The sequence below is a fragment of the Solenopsis invicta genome, chromosome 16 (genome assembly GCF_016802725.1).
Source record: "Solenopsis invicta isolate M01_SB chromosome 16, UNIL_Sinv_3.0, whole genome shotgun sequence".
NCBI classification, from domain to species: Eukaryota; Metazoa; Arthropoda; class Insecta; order Hymenoptera; family Formicidae; genus Solenopsis; species Solenopsis invicta.
Window position 1 is genome coordinate 16257310 of NC_052679.1, and position 21256 is coordinate 16278565.

Consider the following 21256-nt stretch of genomic DNA (forward strand, 5'->3'; position numbering starts at 1 on the left):
TTCTCAGAAATATTTTTTATTAGACGTTCTTCTATAATATGACATATTATTAAGATAAGTATAGAGTAAGCATTTTATAATGTAATGCGCCCGCAGTGTAACAGGATGATCGAGGGGGACAATGTAGACGTGTGTTGGTCTTCTGACTATATTGAAATTTTTTCTTTGCTAGAATATCACTCAGTCACTCGGTTTTACGTACTTCAATTATCCGAATAACCGATTGTCTTTGAAAATAGAAATGATACAAAATAAAATAAAGACGAGCAAGTCCGAAATTTAAATATAATAATCCACAAAGAAACAGAGAAAATTATAAGAAAATTGGAAGAACTATTGAAAATAAACCCAGAACTGTCAATGTTTAGTGATTTTCCACCAAATGATATGCCAGCTTCACACACACGCTCGTTAGAGCACATGTTGTCTTTATAATTACACCAGTAGTTTGTTGAAATTTACTCTGGCTTAATATAAAATAGTGTTAGACCTAATTACAAAAAAGTACAAGAAAATATAACAAAAGTATAAACATCAACTAAATTATATAAAAGGTGTATAAAGGAGTACAAATTGAATAAAATAAACAACTGATTGAATAAAATAAACTATAATTGCATTTTCTAGTAACATTGTAAGCTTCTATACTATAATTACTATTAATGATGAAATCAGACGCATTGTACATTGGTAAAATATTAGAACACTTAGTTAAACTTTTGGAATGATAAAAACGTCGTAAAGTAAGACACGGCCGTCCGTACTACCTTTAATTGAATAAAAGGTATAAATTTACATATATACCTACACTTAACGCTGTTATAAAACTGTAATGCGCAATACTTACCGTCTCGTAAGTTGATATAGATAATGGAATCATTTTACCTGCTTTTAATCCGCGAGGTACATTAGATTTATAAAGCATCATTATTAAAACACATTTTAATCTAGGCGAAAATTTGTACCATTCCGCCGCGTATCTGAAAATGTAATAATTGATTTTAATCAAAATTCCATTTTTTCCGAGATTCAAGATGAAATATATATTATATATATAAATTAGAATTAATATTATTGCAAATCTTGATCAAGTATATGTAGCACGTGTAAAAAGCTACTCTCTAAATCAGAACTAGTACATTATTTACTAAAAGACAGTGAACAGCTTGATTTCAGCGGTATACTTATATCAATCAGTGATATATGCATTGTTTTTCAATGATAATACACTGATTTTGATCAATGAGAGTACCCTCTTCACTCCTACCCCTCTTAAATGGAATCACTAAAAGACAGTGAATAATCACCGATGATCACAGCACTGCAAATCAATAAGATTTCACTGATTCAGATTTAGAGAGTATATGAAAACAATTTTTGCAAAATAAATAGTTGTTCCAAAATTATATTATTTTCTTTAAATTAATATTAATTACGCGAATGTATTAATCAAGCGTGCATTTTTTAAATGACAATTAAAGTATTTAAACAAATCTTATGCATATACTACGGTACTGTAGTTATTAGCAAGATTTCAAGAAAGGTGCCAAAAATATGTAAAGTATAAAATAATTACGCTCGATAAAATATATTTTGACTTTCATTTGTTAATATTTGACCAGAATAGCATAAAATCATTAGACACCCTAACGAACCCATCAAAATAACTAAAGGTTTTATCAAATCGTTCAGATGATTCTTTACGAAGACAATCTATAACATAAATTAAAAAACATTAATTAATCTCTCTTAGAAGAGAATTACATTTTTATTTAAAATAAAAGCCATTGATTTTATCCATTATGTAAGAGTAAAATTATCTTAAAAATTATATTAAGAACATTGAAGAGCAATTAATTTTCATCCTTTTTTAATTTACATTCTGTTTAGATTACGAAAATTAGGTTTGATTAAGACTAATCAAAAATACATTTCTATTGTATAAATTAGACTGTCAACCGATAATCAATTTTTTCAAATTTGAATTTTATTTAATCGTCAAATTATTTATTAAATACTTAATAAAAATACAAAATTTTGACTTTATTACAATTTTTTTAGTGTCAAAACGGGCCAATGACGAGTAATAATTCTAGTTGTTCAAAATTAAATATATTTTCTTTTACATTCAAATTAAGTAACGCGGGACTAGTTTCAGCCTTATTATGGCCTTCTTCAGCCGCTATATTCTAACGTTGACAAATTAATTACATATTCTAAATTCGGAGTCAAAATTTGTACATAAAACTACATTTCTCGTCGAGTTACATATTCTAAAAAGCTGTCGTATGTTGTTATTCTGTGTCATTACTGCGTATTTGTTTCCATTATTCATAAAAATCTTTATGTATTGTATCTAGATGTCATCGTGTAATCGTGTCTATATCAAATGTATATAATTTTTCTTAGTGTATATTACTAACTTATCTGTTATTGTAATTAAAGGCAAGTTACATATCAATTTGTTAGTTGAGACTTTAACGAAATTGACGTTTATTTCGAGGAAAGAGGAAAGATACAAATGAACTCGTCGACAGATCATAATCGACTGAACTTCGAGACTACGCTAACGATTTTTCAGAAGGTATCGGTGCTAATCATAGCAAGTATTTTTCATCGTGTGTCTCGAAAGTTACTGTTTTTTATTCTGTCTAATAAATCGAAATAAGATCCATCGAGATATTTATTTTGAATGTAAGAGAAAATATATTTAATTTCAAACAAATAAAATTATTGCTCGTCATTGGCTTGTTTTGACACTAAAGTTTATGAGCATACGAGCGACACATAGTATATTACAATTTTTTTATTTTATTTTTTTTTTGTTTATGATTTGTATATCTATTCTACTGTTGAAAAGATTTTATTTACTTACCTGGATTCCAGCCGAACTTATAACTCCAATAACAGATATTAAAGTAATTAATGAAATTGTTGTGTTACATGAGTCTAACTTATCAACAAATCTGTAAAGTAAAAATAATATTAACAAGTTAATTTCTGATAAGGAGAAAATTGATATTATCAGATACCATGTATATAGAAAGACAATTGAACAAACGATATTTACTCTAGAGCAAGCTGATATTTTTTTAAACATTTTATGTATGTTTGGTATGTTATTTTTTCATTTGATGAATCAAGACCCATTTCGTATTCACGTTTATTTATTTTGATATTATTATCTTTTGGAATTATGTTTTCAACTTGTGTGCTGCAAAATATAAGTTTTATGTTACTTTACAAAAATTCAAAAAATATAAACTGTACATACACCTGCAACATATTATATAATTAACGTCTTATAATATCTCTCTTAAGTTGAACTCTTTATCATCGAAAATCAAGTTCTTACCTAGTCAAAAGTTTAATGCTATTTAGGTGTTAATTTAGTATCACAGTTCACAGTACGAATTTTGGTGCTCAAACCGTTTAGCAGAAAATTTGGTAAACAGTGGGGGGATCCAGCTTGACATCAATAAATTAACACTACATTTTAGTATATTTGTTTTTTTTTGTTATAGAGGGGTCCAGCTTAACATCGTGCTGCCCCGTCCCCAATAACAAAAAAAATTTATAGTGGTTCAAAACACGATATTTGTTTAAAAAGTATCACTAATGAATAGTGATATTTTTTAAACAAGTGTACATTTTTAATTTATTTTAGGGGTTTCTTTGAGCACTAAATTAACACTAAATTCTAGTTTACTTATTTCATGTTTGTGAACATTGTATACATTTTTTTATATATACCAATGGAGGGGGGAAGCAGCTTGATGTCAAGCTAGTTTCCTCCACTTTTTACCAAATTTTCTGCTAAACGATTTAAACACCAAAATACGAACTGTAATATTAAATTAGCACCTAAATAGCAGTAAATTTTTTACTAGATAAGAACTTGATTTTTGATGGTAGGGAGTCTAGCATAATAGAAGTTATAATAATTGTAATATTTGTAATTAGATAATATTACTTATAGTCTAATTATAATCCCGGAAAAAAATTTTTATCTATATATATATAAAATATGTTTATATATAAATATACATATAATTATATAGAACTAGATATACAATTATGCATAATTATATATAAAATTTTATATATATATATATATATAATATTAATTATATATGATAATTTTTTTCTCGAGATGTACCATACAAACATTGAAATTATTATCACATTTGCGATATATTACAGATGTGCAAACTATTCAAATACAAATTGAATTGATTTGAATTAGGTAAGATTCAATTCGATTTGGATTTGAATCTCTCTGATTCAAATTCGAATCTAAAAGTTTAAATATGAATTACGTATAATGATAATCCTATAAAATCACATTTTTCGCTAATAATAGTGCAATCATGTTGTTGAAGTAAGAAATGTTTTATTAGATATATTTTATCAGTTTTATGTTAAATATTTAAATGTATGCGTATTTAAAATGATTCTATATTTATCATATAATCAATGTTACCCTTCTTACACAGAAGTTTTACTATATATTAAAATTCAACAATAATTATATTATTAATTAACAGTTATGTTTCAACTATTCGATTCAATTTGGATTCAAGCAAAGAAATAAAATTTGATTTAATTCAATTCGACATAAAAAAAAATCTTGATTCACACATCTCTATGATATAACTACCTGATGGCAGCAAACAGACTGCAAACATGAAGGATGCACATGATATGCGTCGTATCACTGCTCACCATGACATTTGTAGCCACTATGCCTATTGCGGTAATGTAACAAGAAGTTGGTAGAAAATACTCATTTTTATCTTTGAAATCAATTACAAATGCAAAGAATCGCGGACGTGATTCGTTTAAAGGCATTACGATATCTAGAAGCGGCGAAGTTAACGGTATTGCTAGAAATATCACCATCATGATATACAGTAACACTGTAACATTGCGAAAAAAATGTGCGTTGTTTAATATCAAAGTTTATACAATATTCTAAAATTATTATTTTTGAATTTATGATAAATTAATTTTTAATGGAAATTAAATGTCTATGTTAATTTTAAATATCTACATTGCCGCATAGCTTTGATTTTAGATCGTAATTTGTTTAATTATATTACTACGTTCCATTAATATGGAAGTGGAATAATTCTGTGGAACAATGCTGTGCTCTAAGATACTATTGTAGTCATTATACTTACTAGCGTAATATTTTGTAACTTTTCGCGACAACTTGGCATAGTCATTCAAAATTTGAATTTCCACATCATTTGTAAATATATCCCAATGCTCGTCAATAGCTTTATATAAGTATCGAAACTGATTGTAACAAGTATGGAGACGATTTAATGTGTAACACTTAAAATATTTTTTTTCAATTAAAAAAAAAAGATACATTTTATTTCCAAGAATGTACCTTGTCGCTATTCCACAAATGATTCATCTGTCTTCCGATAAAATTGACTGAGAGGATAAATTGATAACAACCTTCGAAAATCATTTTTGTATCGTTCGAATTATTGTACAACAATAATATCTGCATGCAGTATTGAATTATCATCCGTATAGTACGTTACATAAACGCAAACATATAAAATTATTACACAATTATATCAAAGTTGTTATACATTTCTGTTTTATCAATTCTTAATTGTTATGTTAAATATATTATTTTGGTATATGCGATTATTTTATATTATACAAGATATTATACAATATTAAATAATAAAATAATGAAAATTTAAATATTGGACGTATTGTTTGATACGAAAATGATTCGATACCTGCCACGGACAGAAACTTATTTCGAGCAGGAAGAAAGAAGTCCACAACAAATTTTTTATGTGTTTGCTTTGAAACGGCCAAAAACCTATGGTCAACAAAAGTACCCGGTTGATATTGTACTCTCTTACAAAATTTGATAACATTTTTACTGGTTAATTTGCCCTCGAAAGACTGCAATGTGTTGTGTTTTACGTAGATCAATTCTTCAGCAGGTGCAAGTCGTGATACGAAACTATTGGTTACCAAAAATCATCATATTATTTTACTAACGCAAGGAAGATCAATATCAAGCTGTCAGTATTAAACTATCAATTTGTCCATCTCGAAAATATCTCTCCAATATTTTATTCAGGTGACGTGTATAATGATGTAATGATATAGCTAGATAATAGCGTGACAATAACTGGAGGGTAACTTAGGGGGTAACGGCACAGCACATAACAATATCTATAGCTACTAACAATGAAGATTCGCATTGCATTTAATCGGTTTGAAGTATTTTCAGTGTTTAAGTAGGGTTGAAGAAATTACTAGCACAATAAAGAAAAATAACAAATTTTTGTAAAAGGTATAATTACACAGTAAAGAAATAGTGTTAAATAAAAATACTAAAACAAAAATACCGAAGTGATTGAATAAAAGACCATAGAGTTTTATTGCATGATAAGTAACGGTATAAATTCTGTATTACAATTTATTAACATTAACTTAAATACAGATAAATTAACGAAGAACTAAAAATTTAATAATCAATCTTGAAGTGAAAATGTAAAGTGAAATGTTAAAGTTGGACATTAAAAAAAGAAAAGGTAAATTAAGTATATATATAAACATTTCCGAAAATAAATATATCATTGAAATACAATTTATTTCGACGTTAAGATAGAAGGTAACAAACATATGTAACAAAGAAACGTTTCGGTGAATAATAAAAATTTGGTAATCACTCTTTGAATGACTTGAACGCTGTAAAGTAAGACATGGCGATTCGTACTACCTTAAATGAAATACGAAAGAAGCACGAGTTATTTTATGCATAATGTTATAAAAAGTTTCATAGTTTTGTCCATCTCGAAAATATCTCTCCAATATTTTATTCAGGTGACGTGTATAATGATGTAATGATATAGCTAGATAATAGCGTGACAATAACTGGAGGGTAATTTTTCTTACCGCCGCATAAGTCGCGATAGATAACGGAACCATGTTGCCTGCCTTCAATCCACACGGTACATTACTTCTATAAAGAGTTATCAACAATAAAGATTTTAATCTAGGCGAGAAGTTGTACCAATCTGCAGCATATCTATAAGATATTAGCCAATAATTGGTTTTATCTGTTTTAGATATTACGTAAATACTTATAACTGTATTTATAAATAAATTATTATTTTTAACTCAAACATAGATTTATAATCGTAAATATATTATATAAAGGTATATAAAATAGTTATATTACGCGTGATAAAATATATTCTGACTTTCGTCCATTAATCTCTGACCGGAATAACATACAAGCAACAAATCAGCTAGCATGAACGTGAATAAGAGCGTGAATTTTATCAGTTCTTGCATTTGATCTAACACATAAAGAATCTATAATAAATTAAAAATACATAATTATTCGAATAATAATTTTTATTTAAGAGATAAAATGTAATATATATATATATATATATTATTAATATTAATTAGTTCTAGGCTATCGAAATTTAAATACAATTAATAATTGGAAAATAAGCTAATGAGAATCAGCGTGGGTCAAAGAGCTCAATCACAAGTATTGATATTGAATTATTTATTTAATTCAAAATTAAAAAACAAACGTTTTGACTCGCTTTGGAGTCATCTTCAGACAACAAAAAATTGTAAAGGCAACAGAAATAGAAGCCCTTATCAGTCATCGAAAACGGGAAGCATTCAAGTCGCCATTGATTTGACAAATTCGTGGTGGCATTTTTAACCGTGATAGTGTTGTGACCGCAAGAGATCTATACGCAAAAGATGTTTCCCGTTTTTGATGACTGATGACGGTTTCTATTTCTATTGCCTTTACTATTTTTTGTTGCGCTGAAGATGACTCCAAAGCGAGTCGAAACGTTCGTTTTGTAATTTTGTATTGAATAAATAATTCAATATCGATACTTGTGATTGCGTTCTTTCACCCGCGCTGACTCTCATTAGCCTATTTTTTAATCATTAATTGTATATTATTAATATATAATAACGATAATACAATTACAATTGTTTGCCTCTATATTTATATTATTTTGAAACAAATTATTTATTTTAAGCTGAATTTTTTTTAATTTGATTTTATTTTATCTTTTTTTATTCATTACAATTTGATCAGTTTAGTTTCATTAAAGTTAGAATTATGTAAATCGTTAGACTATGAGTATGAGGCTAAAAACATTATGTACAAAAATACTAACTTGGCCTTATAAGGGGGAGGTAGGAATAAAGAAAAAAGAGAAAACTCCGATTGTATAATAAGCCAATTACATAATAATTATGATCATTTTGTATATTGTATCATTTTATGAGTTTGCATATTTTTACTTTATGGAATGTATTACTGAAATAATTTTTACAACTTACTCGAATTCCCGTCAGACTTATACTTGCAAGAAGCAATAATAATAAAAGTAATGAAAGTCCTTTAAATGATGAATCTAATATATTAACGAACCTAGAACAGAAGTCACATTAAAGCAAGTTAAGCTGTTCAACCAATAATATGTATACATATATACATACGCACGCATAGAGAGAGGAGTGAAGGGGGGGATGAGGAACATTTTGTAAAGAAACGATTTAACAAAATTTGTTTACTCGATAGCAAGCTGATGTTTCTTCAGACATATTATGTATTCCCGATATACTATTTCTTCATTTAATGGATCACGCTCCATATTCACGTGACATCCATATTTGCTGATTTTATTGCTATTATTCTCTTTGGGAATTATATTCTCAATTTGTTTACTGCAAACATGAATTTATGATATCTCGTAAATATACATAAGTGTAAAAAATATTTATATACTCAATAATATCTTATAAAATATTTTTATAATAATGTTATTATATGTATTTTACATTTATATTTTATATACAATTTTTTTTTTATTATGTCTACAATGGATCTACCTGATAGCGGCAAACAAGCTACACGCATGAGCGGTGCACACGATGTGCATTGCATCAACCCCCAATGCGGTGTTTGCACCCACCACAATTACGATAGTAGTATGACAAAGAATTGGTAGAAAGTAATCATCTTTATTCACCCTAAATTCGACTTCGACTGCGAAGAATCGTGAACGTGATTCATTAAGAGGCTTCACAAAATCTAGTAATATTGGTATTAATGGTATTGCTATCATTGTCAATATTACAGAAAACATTAACACTGCAACATTCCGAAAGAGAAATGTCTTTAATAATATTAATCCTAAGTATATTAAAGTACACATCACTATTCTTTTCAAAAAATCTTTGTAATTAATAATAATATTTAATTCAGTTTTTTTTTCATAACTTATGTTAACTTCAACGTAACGAATATCATAATACTGTTTGTAATTTTGATTTCTTTAAGATTATAAAAATCTTGGAAAAATTTTATATTACTATTTTGTCATAATATGACACTATACTTCATATGGTCGTAGCAATATAACGTACTTACTCGCAAAAAGTATCGTAAACCTTCGTGTTAGAATAGAGTAATTTTTCATAATTCGAATTTCCACATCGTTTGTGAATATGTCCCAATGTCTATCAATGGCTATGCATAATTGTCGCATCTGGTTACAACAAATATGGAAATGATTAAATTAATCATAACTAAAAGAAATAACGATAATACAGTATAGTTCTGCAAATTTACTTTATCATGATTCCAAATACTAAACAATGTCCTTCCAATAAAAGAAGTTATAACAACGCATTGAAAACCGGCGTCAAAAATTATTTTTGGATCATCCGCATGATCATACAGCAGAAGTATCTACAGCATGATATAACATTAGATTATTATTAATATTAAATATATACAGGTATAAAATTAATTGTACAGAAACTTTATATATATAATTTAATTAATCGTTAATTATTACCTTAAATATCTATAGAAAAAAATCATTAGGTTTTCGACACCCTTTATTTTGCGAAAATTAAACATTGCGCTTTATTAATACTGATAAAAACACGATTAATGGGGAAGGCACCTTAGGAGGCTGTTTTTTAGGCTTTTTTTACTATTGTTTTGAGACGGATAAAATAATTGGAATCTATTTAAACTTTGGTATACTTTTGTTCATATTTTCAACTGTGACATTTTTTTCAAGTCGTTTCCTATGAAAATGTTTAAGATACAAGCTGCCGTCTATCGAAGGTTATCAGAGTTTAGTCATTTGTGGCAAATGTGGAAGTTAGTTTTGTTCTAAAAGAAAAACGGCGAATGTTCTGGATTATTGACATGTTTTCTAAGAACATGAACCAACTTGCGGAAGGATATTTTATTAAAAGTGTATTTTTATTTATTGCAAAACAATTGCAAAAAGATGATGAAAATTTAAACTTTTTTTTTCAAACACCCCCAAAACATTCAATTTTTAACATTTTTAGTTGCAAAGTGGTTCATATTTGTAAAAAACATGTCAATAATCCAAAACATTTGCCGTTTTTCTTTCAGATCATAACTGTGACTTTCACATTTCCCGCAAATGACCAACCTCTGATGATTACCTTCAATAGATGGCAGCTTGTATCTTGGACATTTTTATAGGAAACGACTTAAAAAAAAAATGTTACATGGAATTGAAAATATAAACAAAATAATACCAAAGTTTAAATAGATTCCAATTATTTTATCTGCTTCAAAAAAAAATAGTAAAGAAAGCCTAAAAACAGCGTCGTAATGTGCTTTCCCCCCTTAAACTTAAACATTTATAATAAGTAAAAATATAGTTCATATATTCATGGCTTTTTCTTATATAAAATGTGCTAAAAACAAATTTTTTATAAGTAAGAATAAAATTTACTTGTAATTTTGTTTTAAATTAAATTATGCAAATTGAATAGTTTAAACAATAATAAGCATATATATTATTGATAATATGAAATTATTTTACGTATTACGACGTAGTCCTAAAACTGTTTTGTTTATATCTTTTTTTTATAATTCTGTTCCTAATTATAAATATTTTATGATAATAATTCGGTTTTAAACATAAAATTGAAGTGCAGCGTAAACTAGTACAGCTATCAATAAGATAGATAAAATAATAAAATAATAAAAATCGTATAAAATAAAAGGTACAGCATTATAAAATTTATGTTAATAAGTTATTAATTTAATTTGTTCTTTATATATTGTCGAGCTACAAGTTACATCTTGGGGAACAGCATAAAATATTTATATAACTCTGCAAAAAATGTTTTATATCGAAGTAAGAAGTTTCTAAGAATTTTCCATACTTAATATTCAATATCTTAATTTATAAGTATTTTGTATAGATAACTCATGTTAAAGAGAAAAAGAAAAAGAAAATGTAGCCTTATTACTGCCTTATGTCGATTTTATGCGGTTTTTTTCAGACGCTTATTTTTGCTTACCTTACATAAAATTTATTGCCAAAATTTGGAACTATATTATAAAAGATTATATTAGGTGATAGAAGGCACTTTCTAATTTGTATTTATGTTTCCAAAGTTTTATTTTTAGTTTCTGTTTATACAATCAAAAACAAAGTGATATATTGGTATTGGCGACCTTTTTCTATATATATATTAATATAAATCACATATCAAAATATTAAAAAAGATCCGACTAGCTCCTTGACCAGAGGTGCTCATGAGTTGTTGATGAGGTGGAAGAAATATAAATACATCACGGAGTCTGCTTATAAAAAAGCTCATTGCAGCGACGGCAATCTCCCAAGGGCATACGGTCTCCCGAAGGTTCACAAACCCGGAATTTCATATAGAATAATAGTGTCGTCAATTGATAGCCCTCTATATGGTTTAGCCACTTTGCTGCATGACATTATTTCAAAAAACATTCCGGAGCCTTCAAGTAAGATTAACAACAGTTTCCAATTATTTAAAAAATTGAAGGGCAGACATCTGGGTTCTGATTACAGGTTGATTTCGTTGGATGTTATATCACTATTCACGAACATCCCCATAGACTTAGCTTTAACAAGCATCTCTAAGAGGTGGATGTTTCTTAGTGAATCTTGTAACATTCCTGAACAAGAATTTTTAACAGCGGTAAAACTTGTTTTAGATTCAACCTATTTTAGCTTTGGAAATGAATTTTATAAACAGAAATTTGGTACCCCCATGAGTTCTCCGTTGTCACCCGTTATAGCAGACCTCGTCATGCAGGATCTTGAACACTGGGCTTTAAACAAAATTGGAATACATTTACCTCTTTATTTTAGATATGTAGATGACATAGTGATGGCTGTCCCAGATAATTTAATTGATCTCACCTTAAATACATTCAATTCCTTTCACCCGCGTATGCAATTTACATTGGAAATAGGGGGTGATAAAATAAACTTTTTAGACATCACTATGATAAAATACGAAGATTCCTTAATTTTTGATTAGTATCATAAACCCACATTTTCGGGGAGATACCTGAATTTTTTATCAGCCCACCCTTTATCACAGAAAAGAGGAACAATTTTGGGCATGACAGAGCATTTTTATTGTCAGATCCTAAATTCTACAGAAAGAATTTTGAGCTTATCGTAAATACCCTTTTTATGAATGACTATCCTGCTGGATTTGTTTTTGAGACAATCAATAGCCGCATTAAACATCTTATTAATCTAAGCAAATATACAGACACTAACAATGATACCGACACCAAAAATAAAAAATCTCCATGGTTCTTATTGCCATATGTTCCTACAATTTCTGACAAGTTCAAATATTTCACGAACAAATTCAACATAAATCTGGCTTTTTTTAGTCTCAATAAATTGAGCAGATTCATTAAAGTTCAAAAGGACGTTCTCCCGAATAACCTTAAGAAAAATGTAGTGTATAAGATCACGTGCAAAGTCTGCGATGCGTCCTGTGTGGGACAAACTAGCAGGAGATTAAAAACAAGAGCCATAGAACACTGCAATGATATTAGACGTAATGAGAACAACCATTCGGTCATCACCGAACACAGAATTAATCTTAATCACGACTTTGACTGGGAGAATATTAAAATCTTGGATAACGAGCGAGTTTTGGACAGGTGGTTAACATCGGAAATGCTACACATCCAATTACAAACAAATAGCCTCAATTTACAAAGGGATACTGAATTTCTACATCACGCATACCTCTCACTATTAAAGAGACTGTAACAGACAAGTTTTATTTGCTACTATGTTGATTCTAATTATATTAATCTCTTTGCCTCCAATTCACGTTAAGTCTGTAATTTTACCTTTAATTTGATAATTCTGACATTGTTAATTGTTGCCCGCTAATTTATTTTGTTTTGTATCAAATGATGTCTCCGTTCATATTTACGTATCTATGTATCTATTATTGTTTGCTCTCTCGCGTTTATCTGACTTCCTCGGCGATGGTAGGATGTTCGAACGAACATTTGGTCAATATACATTGTTGCGTGAGATCGTAAACACGCGGCATTACACGAAAAATTCAAGCGTATACTTTGACAGGCGAATTGGTTCACTGGTTGTCATCAGTGCCAATGGGTGAGTCACATAATTTTTTAAAAATTAAAAAACAAAAAAACATCAATTATAGTAATGTCAGCTATCTACGAAAACGATGGTTGTTTAGAAAATTGTCAATTTCACCGACACGACAACGGACAATGCTTCCACGGCGGATTTGGCAAACCGTTGGTGACTCATTTCATTCCCAGTAACGGACTGATGACGATTAGAACAGCCACTTGTAATTGCGTTGAAAATGACGATTTCAATTAATTTTTTTTTTTTTTTCTTCTCATTTTGTAATTCGCTGAAGAGGGCTCCAAAGAGAGCCGAAACGTTCGATTTTTTTAAATTAATCATGAATAAATAACTATTTAAACACTGATTGTGTTCTGCGCTCTTATACCCGCGCTGACTCTCACTAGCCTGTTTTAGCCGTTTAATTTGTGTTAATTATAAATATTTTATGATAATAATGTATTTAATAATTAACATTTGTACGTAGAGTATTTAATATATGTATTAATGCATGTTACCTCCATCGGACAGAGACTTAGTACCACTAGTAAACAACAAATTCGTAACAAATTCCTCACACATTTATTTTGAAACGGCCAAAGTCCCGAGATTGATAAAAATACTCGATTTATATTGTAATGTCGCCGAAAATTCGCTAGCATGACTAATATTTAGTTTCGGACGTAAAACGTTATGATACACATCATGCTATCGATTGAATGTAAGTATTCGGACATCCAAGTCGTGGAATAAGAAATACAATATCGTGCAGAATAATTATCTTGTCAATGTCTTATTTCTCCGATAGTACAGTATGTCATCTTGTCTATCTGTAGTATCTGTTAAAACGAAACTATCACATTCACCGCTCTCAGAAATATTTTTTGTTAGACGTTCTTCTATAGTATGACATGTTATTAAGATAAGTATAGAGTAAGCATTTTATAATGTAATGCGCCCGCAGTTTAACAGGATGATGGAGGGGGACAATGTAGACGCGTGTTGGTTGTCTGATTATATTGAACATTTTTCTTTGCTAGAATATCTCTCAGTCACTCGGTTTTACGTACTTCAACTATCCAAATAACCGATTATCTTTGAAAATAGAAATGATGCAAAATAAAATAAAGACGAGCAAGTCCGAAATTTAAATATAATAATCTACAAAGAAACAGAGAAAATTATAAGAAAATTGGAAGAACTATTGAAAATAAACTCAGAACTGTCAATGTTTAGAGATTTTCCACCAAATGATATGCCAGCTTCACACACACGCTCGTTAGAGCATATGTTGTCTTTATAATTACACTAGTAGTTTATTGAAATTTACTCTGGCTTAATATAAAATAGTGTTAGACCTAATTACAAAAAAGTACAAGAAAATATAACAAAAGTATAAACATCAACTAAATTATATAAAAAGTGTATAAAGGAGTACAAATTGAATAAAATAAACAACTGATTGAATAAAATAAACTATAATTGCATTTTCTAGTAACATTGTAAGCTTCTATACTATAATTACTATTAATGATGAAATCAGACGCATTGTACATTGGTAAAATATTAGAACACTTAGTTAAACTTTTGGAATGATAAAAACGTCGTAAAGTAAGACATGGCCGTCCGTACTACCTTTAATTGAATAAAAGGTATAAATTTACATATATACCTACACTTAACGCTGTTATAAAACTGTAATGCGCAATACTTACCGTCTCGTAAGTTGATATAGATAATGGAATCATTTTACCTGCTTTTAATCCGCGAGGTACATTAGATTTATAAAGCATCATTATTAAAACACATTTTAATCTAGGCGAAAATTTGTACCATTCCGCCGCGTATCTGAAAATGTAATAATTGATTTTAATCAAAATTCCATTTTTTCCGAGATTCAAGATGAAATATATATTATATATATAAATTAGAATTAATATTATTGCAAATCTTGATCAAGTATATGTAGCACGTGTAAAAAGCTACTCTCTAAATCAGAACTAGTACATTATTTACTAAAAGACAGTGAACAGCTTGATTTCAGCGGTATACTTATATCAATCAGTGATATATGCATTGTTTTTCAATGATAATACACTGATTTTGATCAATGAGAGTACCCTCTTCACTCCTACCCCTCTTAAATGGAATCACTAAAAGACAGTGAATAATCACCGATGATCACAGCACTGCAAATCAATAAGATTTCACTGATTCAGATTTAGAGAGTATATGAAAACAATTTTTGCAAAATAAATAGTTGTTCCAAAATTATATTATTTTCTTTAAATTAATATTAATTACGCGAATGTATTAATCAAGCGTGCATTTTTTAAATGACAATTAAAGTATTTAAACAAATCTTATGCATATACTACGGTACTGTAGTTATTAGCAAGATTTCAAGAAAGGTGCCAAAAATATGTAAAGTATAAAATAATTACGCTCGATAAAATATATTTTGACTTTCATCTGTTAATATTTGACCAGAATAGCATAAAATCATTAGACACCCTAACGAACCCATCAAAATAATTAAAGGTTTTATCAAATCGTTCAGATGATTCTTTACGAAGACAATCTATAACATAAATTAAAAAACATTAATTAATCTCTCTTAGAAGAGAATTACATTTTTATTTAAAATAAAAGCCAGTGATTTTATCCATTATGTAAGAGTAAAATTATCTTAAAAATTATATTAAGAACATTGAAGAGCAATTAATTTTCATCCTTTTTTAATTTACATTCTGTTTAGATTACGAAAATTAGGTTTGATTAAGACTAATCAAAAATACATTTCTATTGTATAAATTAGACTATCAATCGATAGTCAATTTTTTCAAGTTTGAATTTTATTTAATCGTCAAATTATTTATTAAATAGTTAAGAAAAATACAAAATTTTGACTTTATTACAATTTTTTTAGTGTCAAAACGGGCCAATGACGAGCAATAATTCTAGTTGTTCGAAATTAAATATATTTTCTTTTACATTCAAAATAATTAACGCGGGACTAGTTTCAGCCTTACTATGACCTTCTTCAGTCGCTATATTCTAACGTTGACAAATTAATTACATATTCTAAATTTGGAGTCAAAATTTGTACATAAAACTACATTTCTCATCGAGTTACATATTCTAAAAAGCTGTCGTATGTTGTTATCCTGTGTTATTACTGCGTATTTGTTCCCGTTATTCATGAAGATCTTTATGTATTGTATCTAGCTGTCATCGTGTAATCGTATCTATATCGAATGTATATAATTTTTCTTAGTGTATATTACTAACCTTATCTGTTATTGTAATTAAAGGCAAGTTACATACGAATTTGTTAGTTGAGACTTTAACGAAATTGACGTTCATTTCGAGGAGAGAGGAAAGATACAAACGAACTCGTCGACAGATCGTAATGGACTGAACTTTGAGACTCCGCTAACGATTTTTCAGAAGGTCGTATCGGTACTGATCATAGCAACGTTTTTCATCGTGTGTCTCGAAAGTTACTGTTTTTCATTTTATCTAATAAATCGAAATAAGATCCATCGAGATACTTATTTTGAATGTAAGAGAAAATATATTTAATTTTGAACAACTAAAATTATTGCTCGTCATTGGCCCGTTTTGACACTAAAGTTTATGAACATACGAGCGACACATAGTATATTACAATTTTTTTATTTTATTTTTTTTTTTGTTTATGATTTGTATATCTATTCTACTGTTGAAAAGATTTTATTTACTTACCTGGATTCCAGCCGAACTTATAACTCCAATAACAGATATTAAAGTAATTAATGAAATTGTTGTGTTACATGAGTCTAACCTATCAACAAATCTGTAAAGTAAAAATAATATTAACAAGTTAATTTCTGATAAGGAGAAAATTGATATTATTAGATACCATGTATAGGAAGACAATTGAACAAACGTTATTTACTCTAGAGCAAGCTGATATTTTTTTAAACATGTTATGTATGTTTGGTATGTTATTTTTTCATTTGACGAATCAAGATCCATTTTGTATGCACGTTTATTTATTTTGATATTATTATTTTTTGGAATTATGTTTTCAACTTGTGTGCTGCAAAATATAAGATATATATATATATATATATATATATATATATATATATATATATATATATATATATTAGGGTGGTCCTCATTTTTGATATTTTCAAATTTTTATGTTCCCAGGGGTTTAAACGCTTCCAAATTAATTAAAAAAAATTCCCAAAAAATTTGAGCTCTTAATATCAACTCTAAGATAGTCCGCATGACCACCTAAGTTTCTTATGGAAATAACATGTAAAAAACTTTTTTTATTCTTTGAAATTTTATATGTCCTTTACAAATGATCCTAAAATTATGAGAAGTAGAAATTTGTTTAGAGAATTTAACGCTCTACAGAAAAGGTCTTATGATTTTTCGGTAAGTCTTCTAGTTCAAAAGTTATTCGAGGTCAAAGTTCAATTAAAATAAAATCATCAATGTTTTCAAATATATTTACAAAATAAACAGTTCTACCATAAAATTTATTACAATGTAATATGTTACAATATATTACAATGTAATATATTTTATGGTACAACTGTTTATTTTGTAAATATACTTGAAAACATTGATGATTTTATTTTAATTGAACTTTGACCTCGAATAACTTTTGAACTAGAAGACTTACCGAAAAATCATAAGACCTTTTCTGTAGAGCGTTAAATTCTCTAAACAAATTTCTACTTCTCATAATTTTAGGATCATTTGTAAAGGACATATAAAATTTCGAAGAATAAAAGAAGTTTTTTACATGTTATTTCCATAAGAAACTTAGGCGGTTATGCGGACTATCTTAGAGTTGATATTAAGAGCTCAAATTTTTAGAGAATTTTTTTATATTAATTTGGAAGCGTGTAAACCCCTGGGAGTATAAAAATTCAAAAATATCCAAAATAAGGACCACCCTAATATATATATATATATATATATATATATATATGTATGTATATATATATATATATATATATATATATAAATTATATATGAAAATTTTTTTCCCGAAATGTACCATACAAACATTGAAATTATTATCACATTTGCGATATATTGCGATATACAGATGTGCAAACTATTCAAATACAAATTGAATTGATTTGAATTAGGTAAGATTCAATTCGATTTGGATTTAAATCTCTCTGATTCAAATTCGAATCTAAAAGTTTAAATATGAATTACGTATAATAATAATAATCCTATAAAATCACATTTTTTGCTAATAATAGTGCTATCATGTTGTTGAAGTAAGAAATGTTTTATTAGATATATTTTATCAGTTTTAAATATTTAAATGTATGCGTATTTAAAATGATTTTATATTTATCATATAATCAATATTACCCTTCTTACACAGAAGTTTTATTATATATTAAACTTCAACAATAATTGTATTATTAATTAACAGTTATGTTTCAACTATTCGATTCAATTTGGATTCGAGCAAAGAAATAAAATTTGATTTAATTCGATTCGATATAAAAAAAAATCTTGATTCACACATCTCTATGATATAACTACCTGATGGCAGCAAACAGACTGCAAACATGAAGGATGCACATGATATGCGTCGTATCACTGCTCACTATGACATTTGTAGCCACTATGCCTATTGCGCTAATGTAACAAGAAATTGGTAGAAAATACTCATTTTTATCCTTGAAATCAATTACAAATGCAAAGAATCGCGGACGTGATTCGTTTAAAGGCATTACGATATCTAGAAGTTAACGGTATTGCTAGAAATATCACCATCATGGTATACAGTAACACTGTAACATTGCGAGAAAAATGTGCGTTGTTTAATATCAAAATTTATACAATATTCTAAAATTATTATTTTTGAATTTATGGTAAATTAATTTTTAATGGAAATTAAATGTCTATGTTAATTTTAAATATCTACATTGCCGCATAGCTTTGATTTTAGATCGTAATTTGTTTAATTATATTACTACGTTCCATTAATATGGAAGTGGAATAATTCCATGGAACAATGCTGTGCTCTAAGATATTATTGTAGTCATTATACTTACTAGCGTAATATTTTGTAACTTTTCGCGACAACTTGGCATAGTCATTCAAAATTTGAATTTCCACATCATTTGTAAATATATCCCAATGCTCGTCAATAGCTTTATATAAGTATCGAAACTGATTGTAACAAGTATGGAGACGATTTAATGTGTAACATTTAAAATATTTTTCTCAATTAAAAAAAAAGATAACACATTTTATTTCCAAGAATGTACCTTGTCGCTATTCCAAAAATGATTCATCTGTCTTCCGATAAAATTGACTGAGAAGATAAATTGATAACAACCTTCGAAAATCATTTTCGTATCGTTCGAATTATTGTACAACAATAATATCTGCATGCAGTATTGAATTATCATCCGTATAGTACGTTACATAAACGCAAACATATAAAATTATTACACAATTATATCAAAGTTGTTATACATTTCTGTTTTATCAATTCTTAATTGTTATGTTAAATATATTATTTCGCTATATGCGATTATTTTATATTATACAAGATATTATACAATATTAAATAATAAAATAATGAAAATTTATAAATATTGGACGTATTGTTTGATACGAAAATGTATCGATACCTGCCACGGACAGAAACTTATTTCGAGCAGGAAGAAAGAAGTCCACAACAAATTTTTTATGTGTTTGCTTTGAAACGGCCAAAAACCTATGGTCAACAAAACTACCCGGTTGATATTGTACTCTCTTATTAGGTGTTGGAATTAATTCGTAGCGTTTTTTTAGAGAGAAACAACGATTTATTCTAAGTTTAAATATAGAAATACATTACTAAAAATATTTTCCATCGCTTGCCACAACTTTTTCCCATCTTTCGGGTAAGAGACGGATACCCCGTCAAAAAAACGCTTCGTCCTTAGAGGCGATCCATGAATCAATCCAAGTTTTGCATTCTTCATAAGAAATAAATTTCTCCGCGGACAAACCATGGGCCATCGACCGGAACAAGTGATAATCCGAAGGAGCAATATCTGGAGAATACGGCGGGTGGGTTAGGACTTCCCATTTCAGTGTTTGCAGGTACGTTTGCACTGGCTTTGCGACGTGCGGTCTAGCATTGTCGTGCAGCAAAATAATTTTGTCGTGCCTTTCGCTCCATTCCGACCGTTTCTCCTTCAATGCCCGACTCAAGCGCATCAATTGCAGTCGGTAACGATCCCCAGTGATGCTTTCATTCGGATTCAGCAGTTCGTAGTAAACCACACCCCGTTGATCTCACCAAATGCAAAGAAGAAGCTTAGATCCATGAATATTACGTTTTGGTACTGATGATGATGGTTGTTCAGGCTTAACCCATGATTTTTTGCGCTTGGGGTTATCGTAATATATCCACTTTTCATCACCCGTAACAATCCGATGTAAAAAACTTTTTCTTTTGTACCGTTGAAGCAGTAACTCGCAAGTCAAAAAACGCCTTTCAACGTCCCTCGGCTTTAATTCGTATGGGATCCAATGTCCTTCCTTTTGGATCATCCTTAACGCTTTAAGTCGTTTTCCCACTGTTGAAAAGTCAACCCCCAACGATGTGGACAACTCTTCGAGCGTTTGAGTTGAGTTCTCCTCAAGTAATGTCTCCAATTCTTTGTCTTCAAACTTTTTTGGCTGTCCAGGTCGTTCCTTGTCTTCTAAGTCGAAATCACCGCTCTTGAATCGCGCAA

At 28.7% G+C, this 21256-nt stretch overlaps 3 protein-coding genes across 7 annotated transcripts; all 3 read right to left on the reverse strand.

The window, feature by feature from the left end:
* Positions 1 to 592: 592 nt before the first annotated feature.
* LOC105206979 (odorant receptor 4) lies at positions 593 to 14223 on the reverse strand. 5 transcript variants are annotated; one of them, XM_039459095.1, is made up of 9 exons: positions 5766 to 6004; positions 5399 to 5518; positions 5184 to 5340; positions 4661 to 4919; positions 3071 to 3214; positions 2876 to 2966; positions 1577 to 1713; positions 848 to 980; positions 593 to 767 (listed from the first exon to the last, which is right to left on the reverse strand). In XM_039459095.1, exons 1-9 carry the CDS (start codon positions 5907 to 5909, stop codon positions 708 to 710), a joined length of 1245 nt encoding a protein of 414 aa, XP_039315029.1. In that variant the 5' UTR covers positions 5910 to 6004; the 3' UTR covers positions 593 to 707. The 5 variants fall into 5 exon arrangements, with proteins under 5 accessions (XP_039315029.1, XP_039315032.1, XP_039315031.1 ...); XM_039459097.1 differs by lacking the exons at positions 593 to 767; positions 848 to 980; positions 1577 to 1713; ... (3 more) ...; positions 5399 to 5518; positions 5766 to 6004 and adding exons at positions 6940 to 7072; positions 7226 to 7362; positions 8368 to 8458; ... (3 more) ...; positions 9662 to 9781; positions 14009 to 14223 and having other exon boundaries at positions 3077 to 3214; XM_039459096.1 differs by lacking the exons at positions 593 to 767; positions 848 to 980; positions 1577 to 1713; ... (4 more) ...; positions 5399 to 5518; positions 5766 to 6004 and adding exons at positions 6610 to 6763; positions 6940 to 7072; positions 7226 to 7362; ... (4 more) ...; positions 9662 to 9781; positions 14009 to 14223.
* A 727-nt stretch (positions 14224 to 14950) lies between these two features.
* LOC120359826 (odorant receptor 85b-like) lies at positions 14951 to 16067 on the reverse strand. The gene is made up of 3 exons (XM_039459103.1): positions 15935 to 16067; positions 15206 to 15338; positions 14951 to 15125 (listed from the first exon to the last, which is right to left on the reverse strand). Exons 1-3 carry the CDS (start codon positions 16015 to 16017, stop codon positions 15066 to 15068), a joined length of 276 nt encoding a protein of 91 aa, XP_039315037.1. The 5' UTR covers positions 16018 to 16067; the 3' UTR covers positions 14951 to 15065.
* A 1323-nt stretch (positions 16068 to 17390) lies between these two features.
* On the reverse strand, positions 17391 to 19261 carry LOC113005936. Its single transcript, XM_039459101.1, has 2 exons — positions 19062 to 19261; positions 17391 to 17574 (listed from the first exon to the last, which is right to left on the reverse strand). The coding sequence occupies exons 1-2, from the start codon at positions 19250 to 19252 to the stop codon at positions 17427 to 17429; spliced, it is 339 nt and encodes a 112-aa protein (XP_039315035.1). The 5' UTR covers positions 19253 to 19261; the 3' UTR covers positions 17391 to 17426.
* Positions 19262 to 21256: the final 1995 nt, after the last annotated feature.

Coding starts and splice junctions, on each gene's coding strand:
- LOC113005936 (XM_039459101.1), bottom strand. CDS start 19,252: ATGCCTTTAAACGAATCACGTCCGCGATTCTTTGCATTTGTAATTGAT. Junction 17,575..19,061: donor AGTCTGTTTGCTGCCATCAG/GTAGTTATATCA, acceptor TATATTTTGCAG/CACACAAGTTGAAAACATAA.
- LOC105206979 (XM_039459094.1), bottom strand. CDS start 14,152: ATGCTAGCGAATTTTCGGCGACATTACAATATAAATCGAGTATTTTTA. Junction 9,782..14,008: donor TAAGTCTCTGTCCGATGGAG/GTAACATGCATT, acceptor ATCATGCTGTAG/ATACTTCTGCTGTATGATCA. Junction 7,073..7,225: donor CAGAATATATTTTATCACGC/GTAATATAACTA, acceptor AATATCTTATAG/ATATGCTGCAGATTGGTACA.
- LOC120359826 (XM_039459103.1), bottom strand. CDS start 16,017: ATGGGTTCGTTAGGGTGTCTAATGATTTTATGCTATTCTGGTCAAATA. Junction 15,339..15,934: donor CAAAATATATTTTATCGAGC/GTAATTATTTTA, acceptor TTACATTTTCAG/ATACGCGGCGGAATGGTACA. Junction 15,126..15,205: donor CTATATCAACTTACGAGACG/GTAAGTATTGCG, acceptor ATTCAATTAAAG/GTAGTACGGACGGCCATGTC.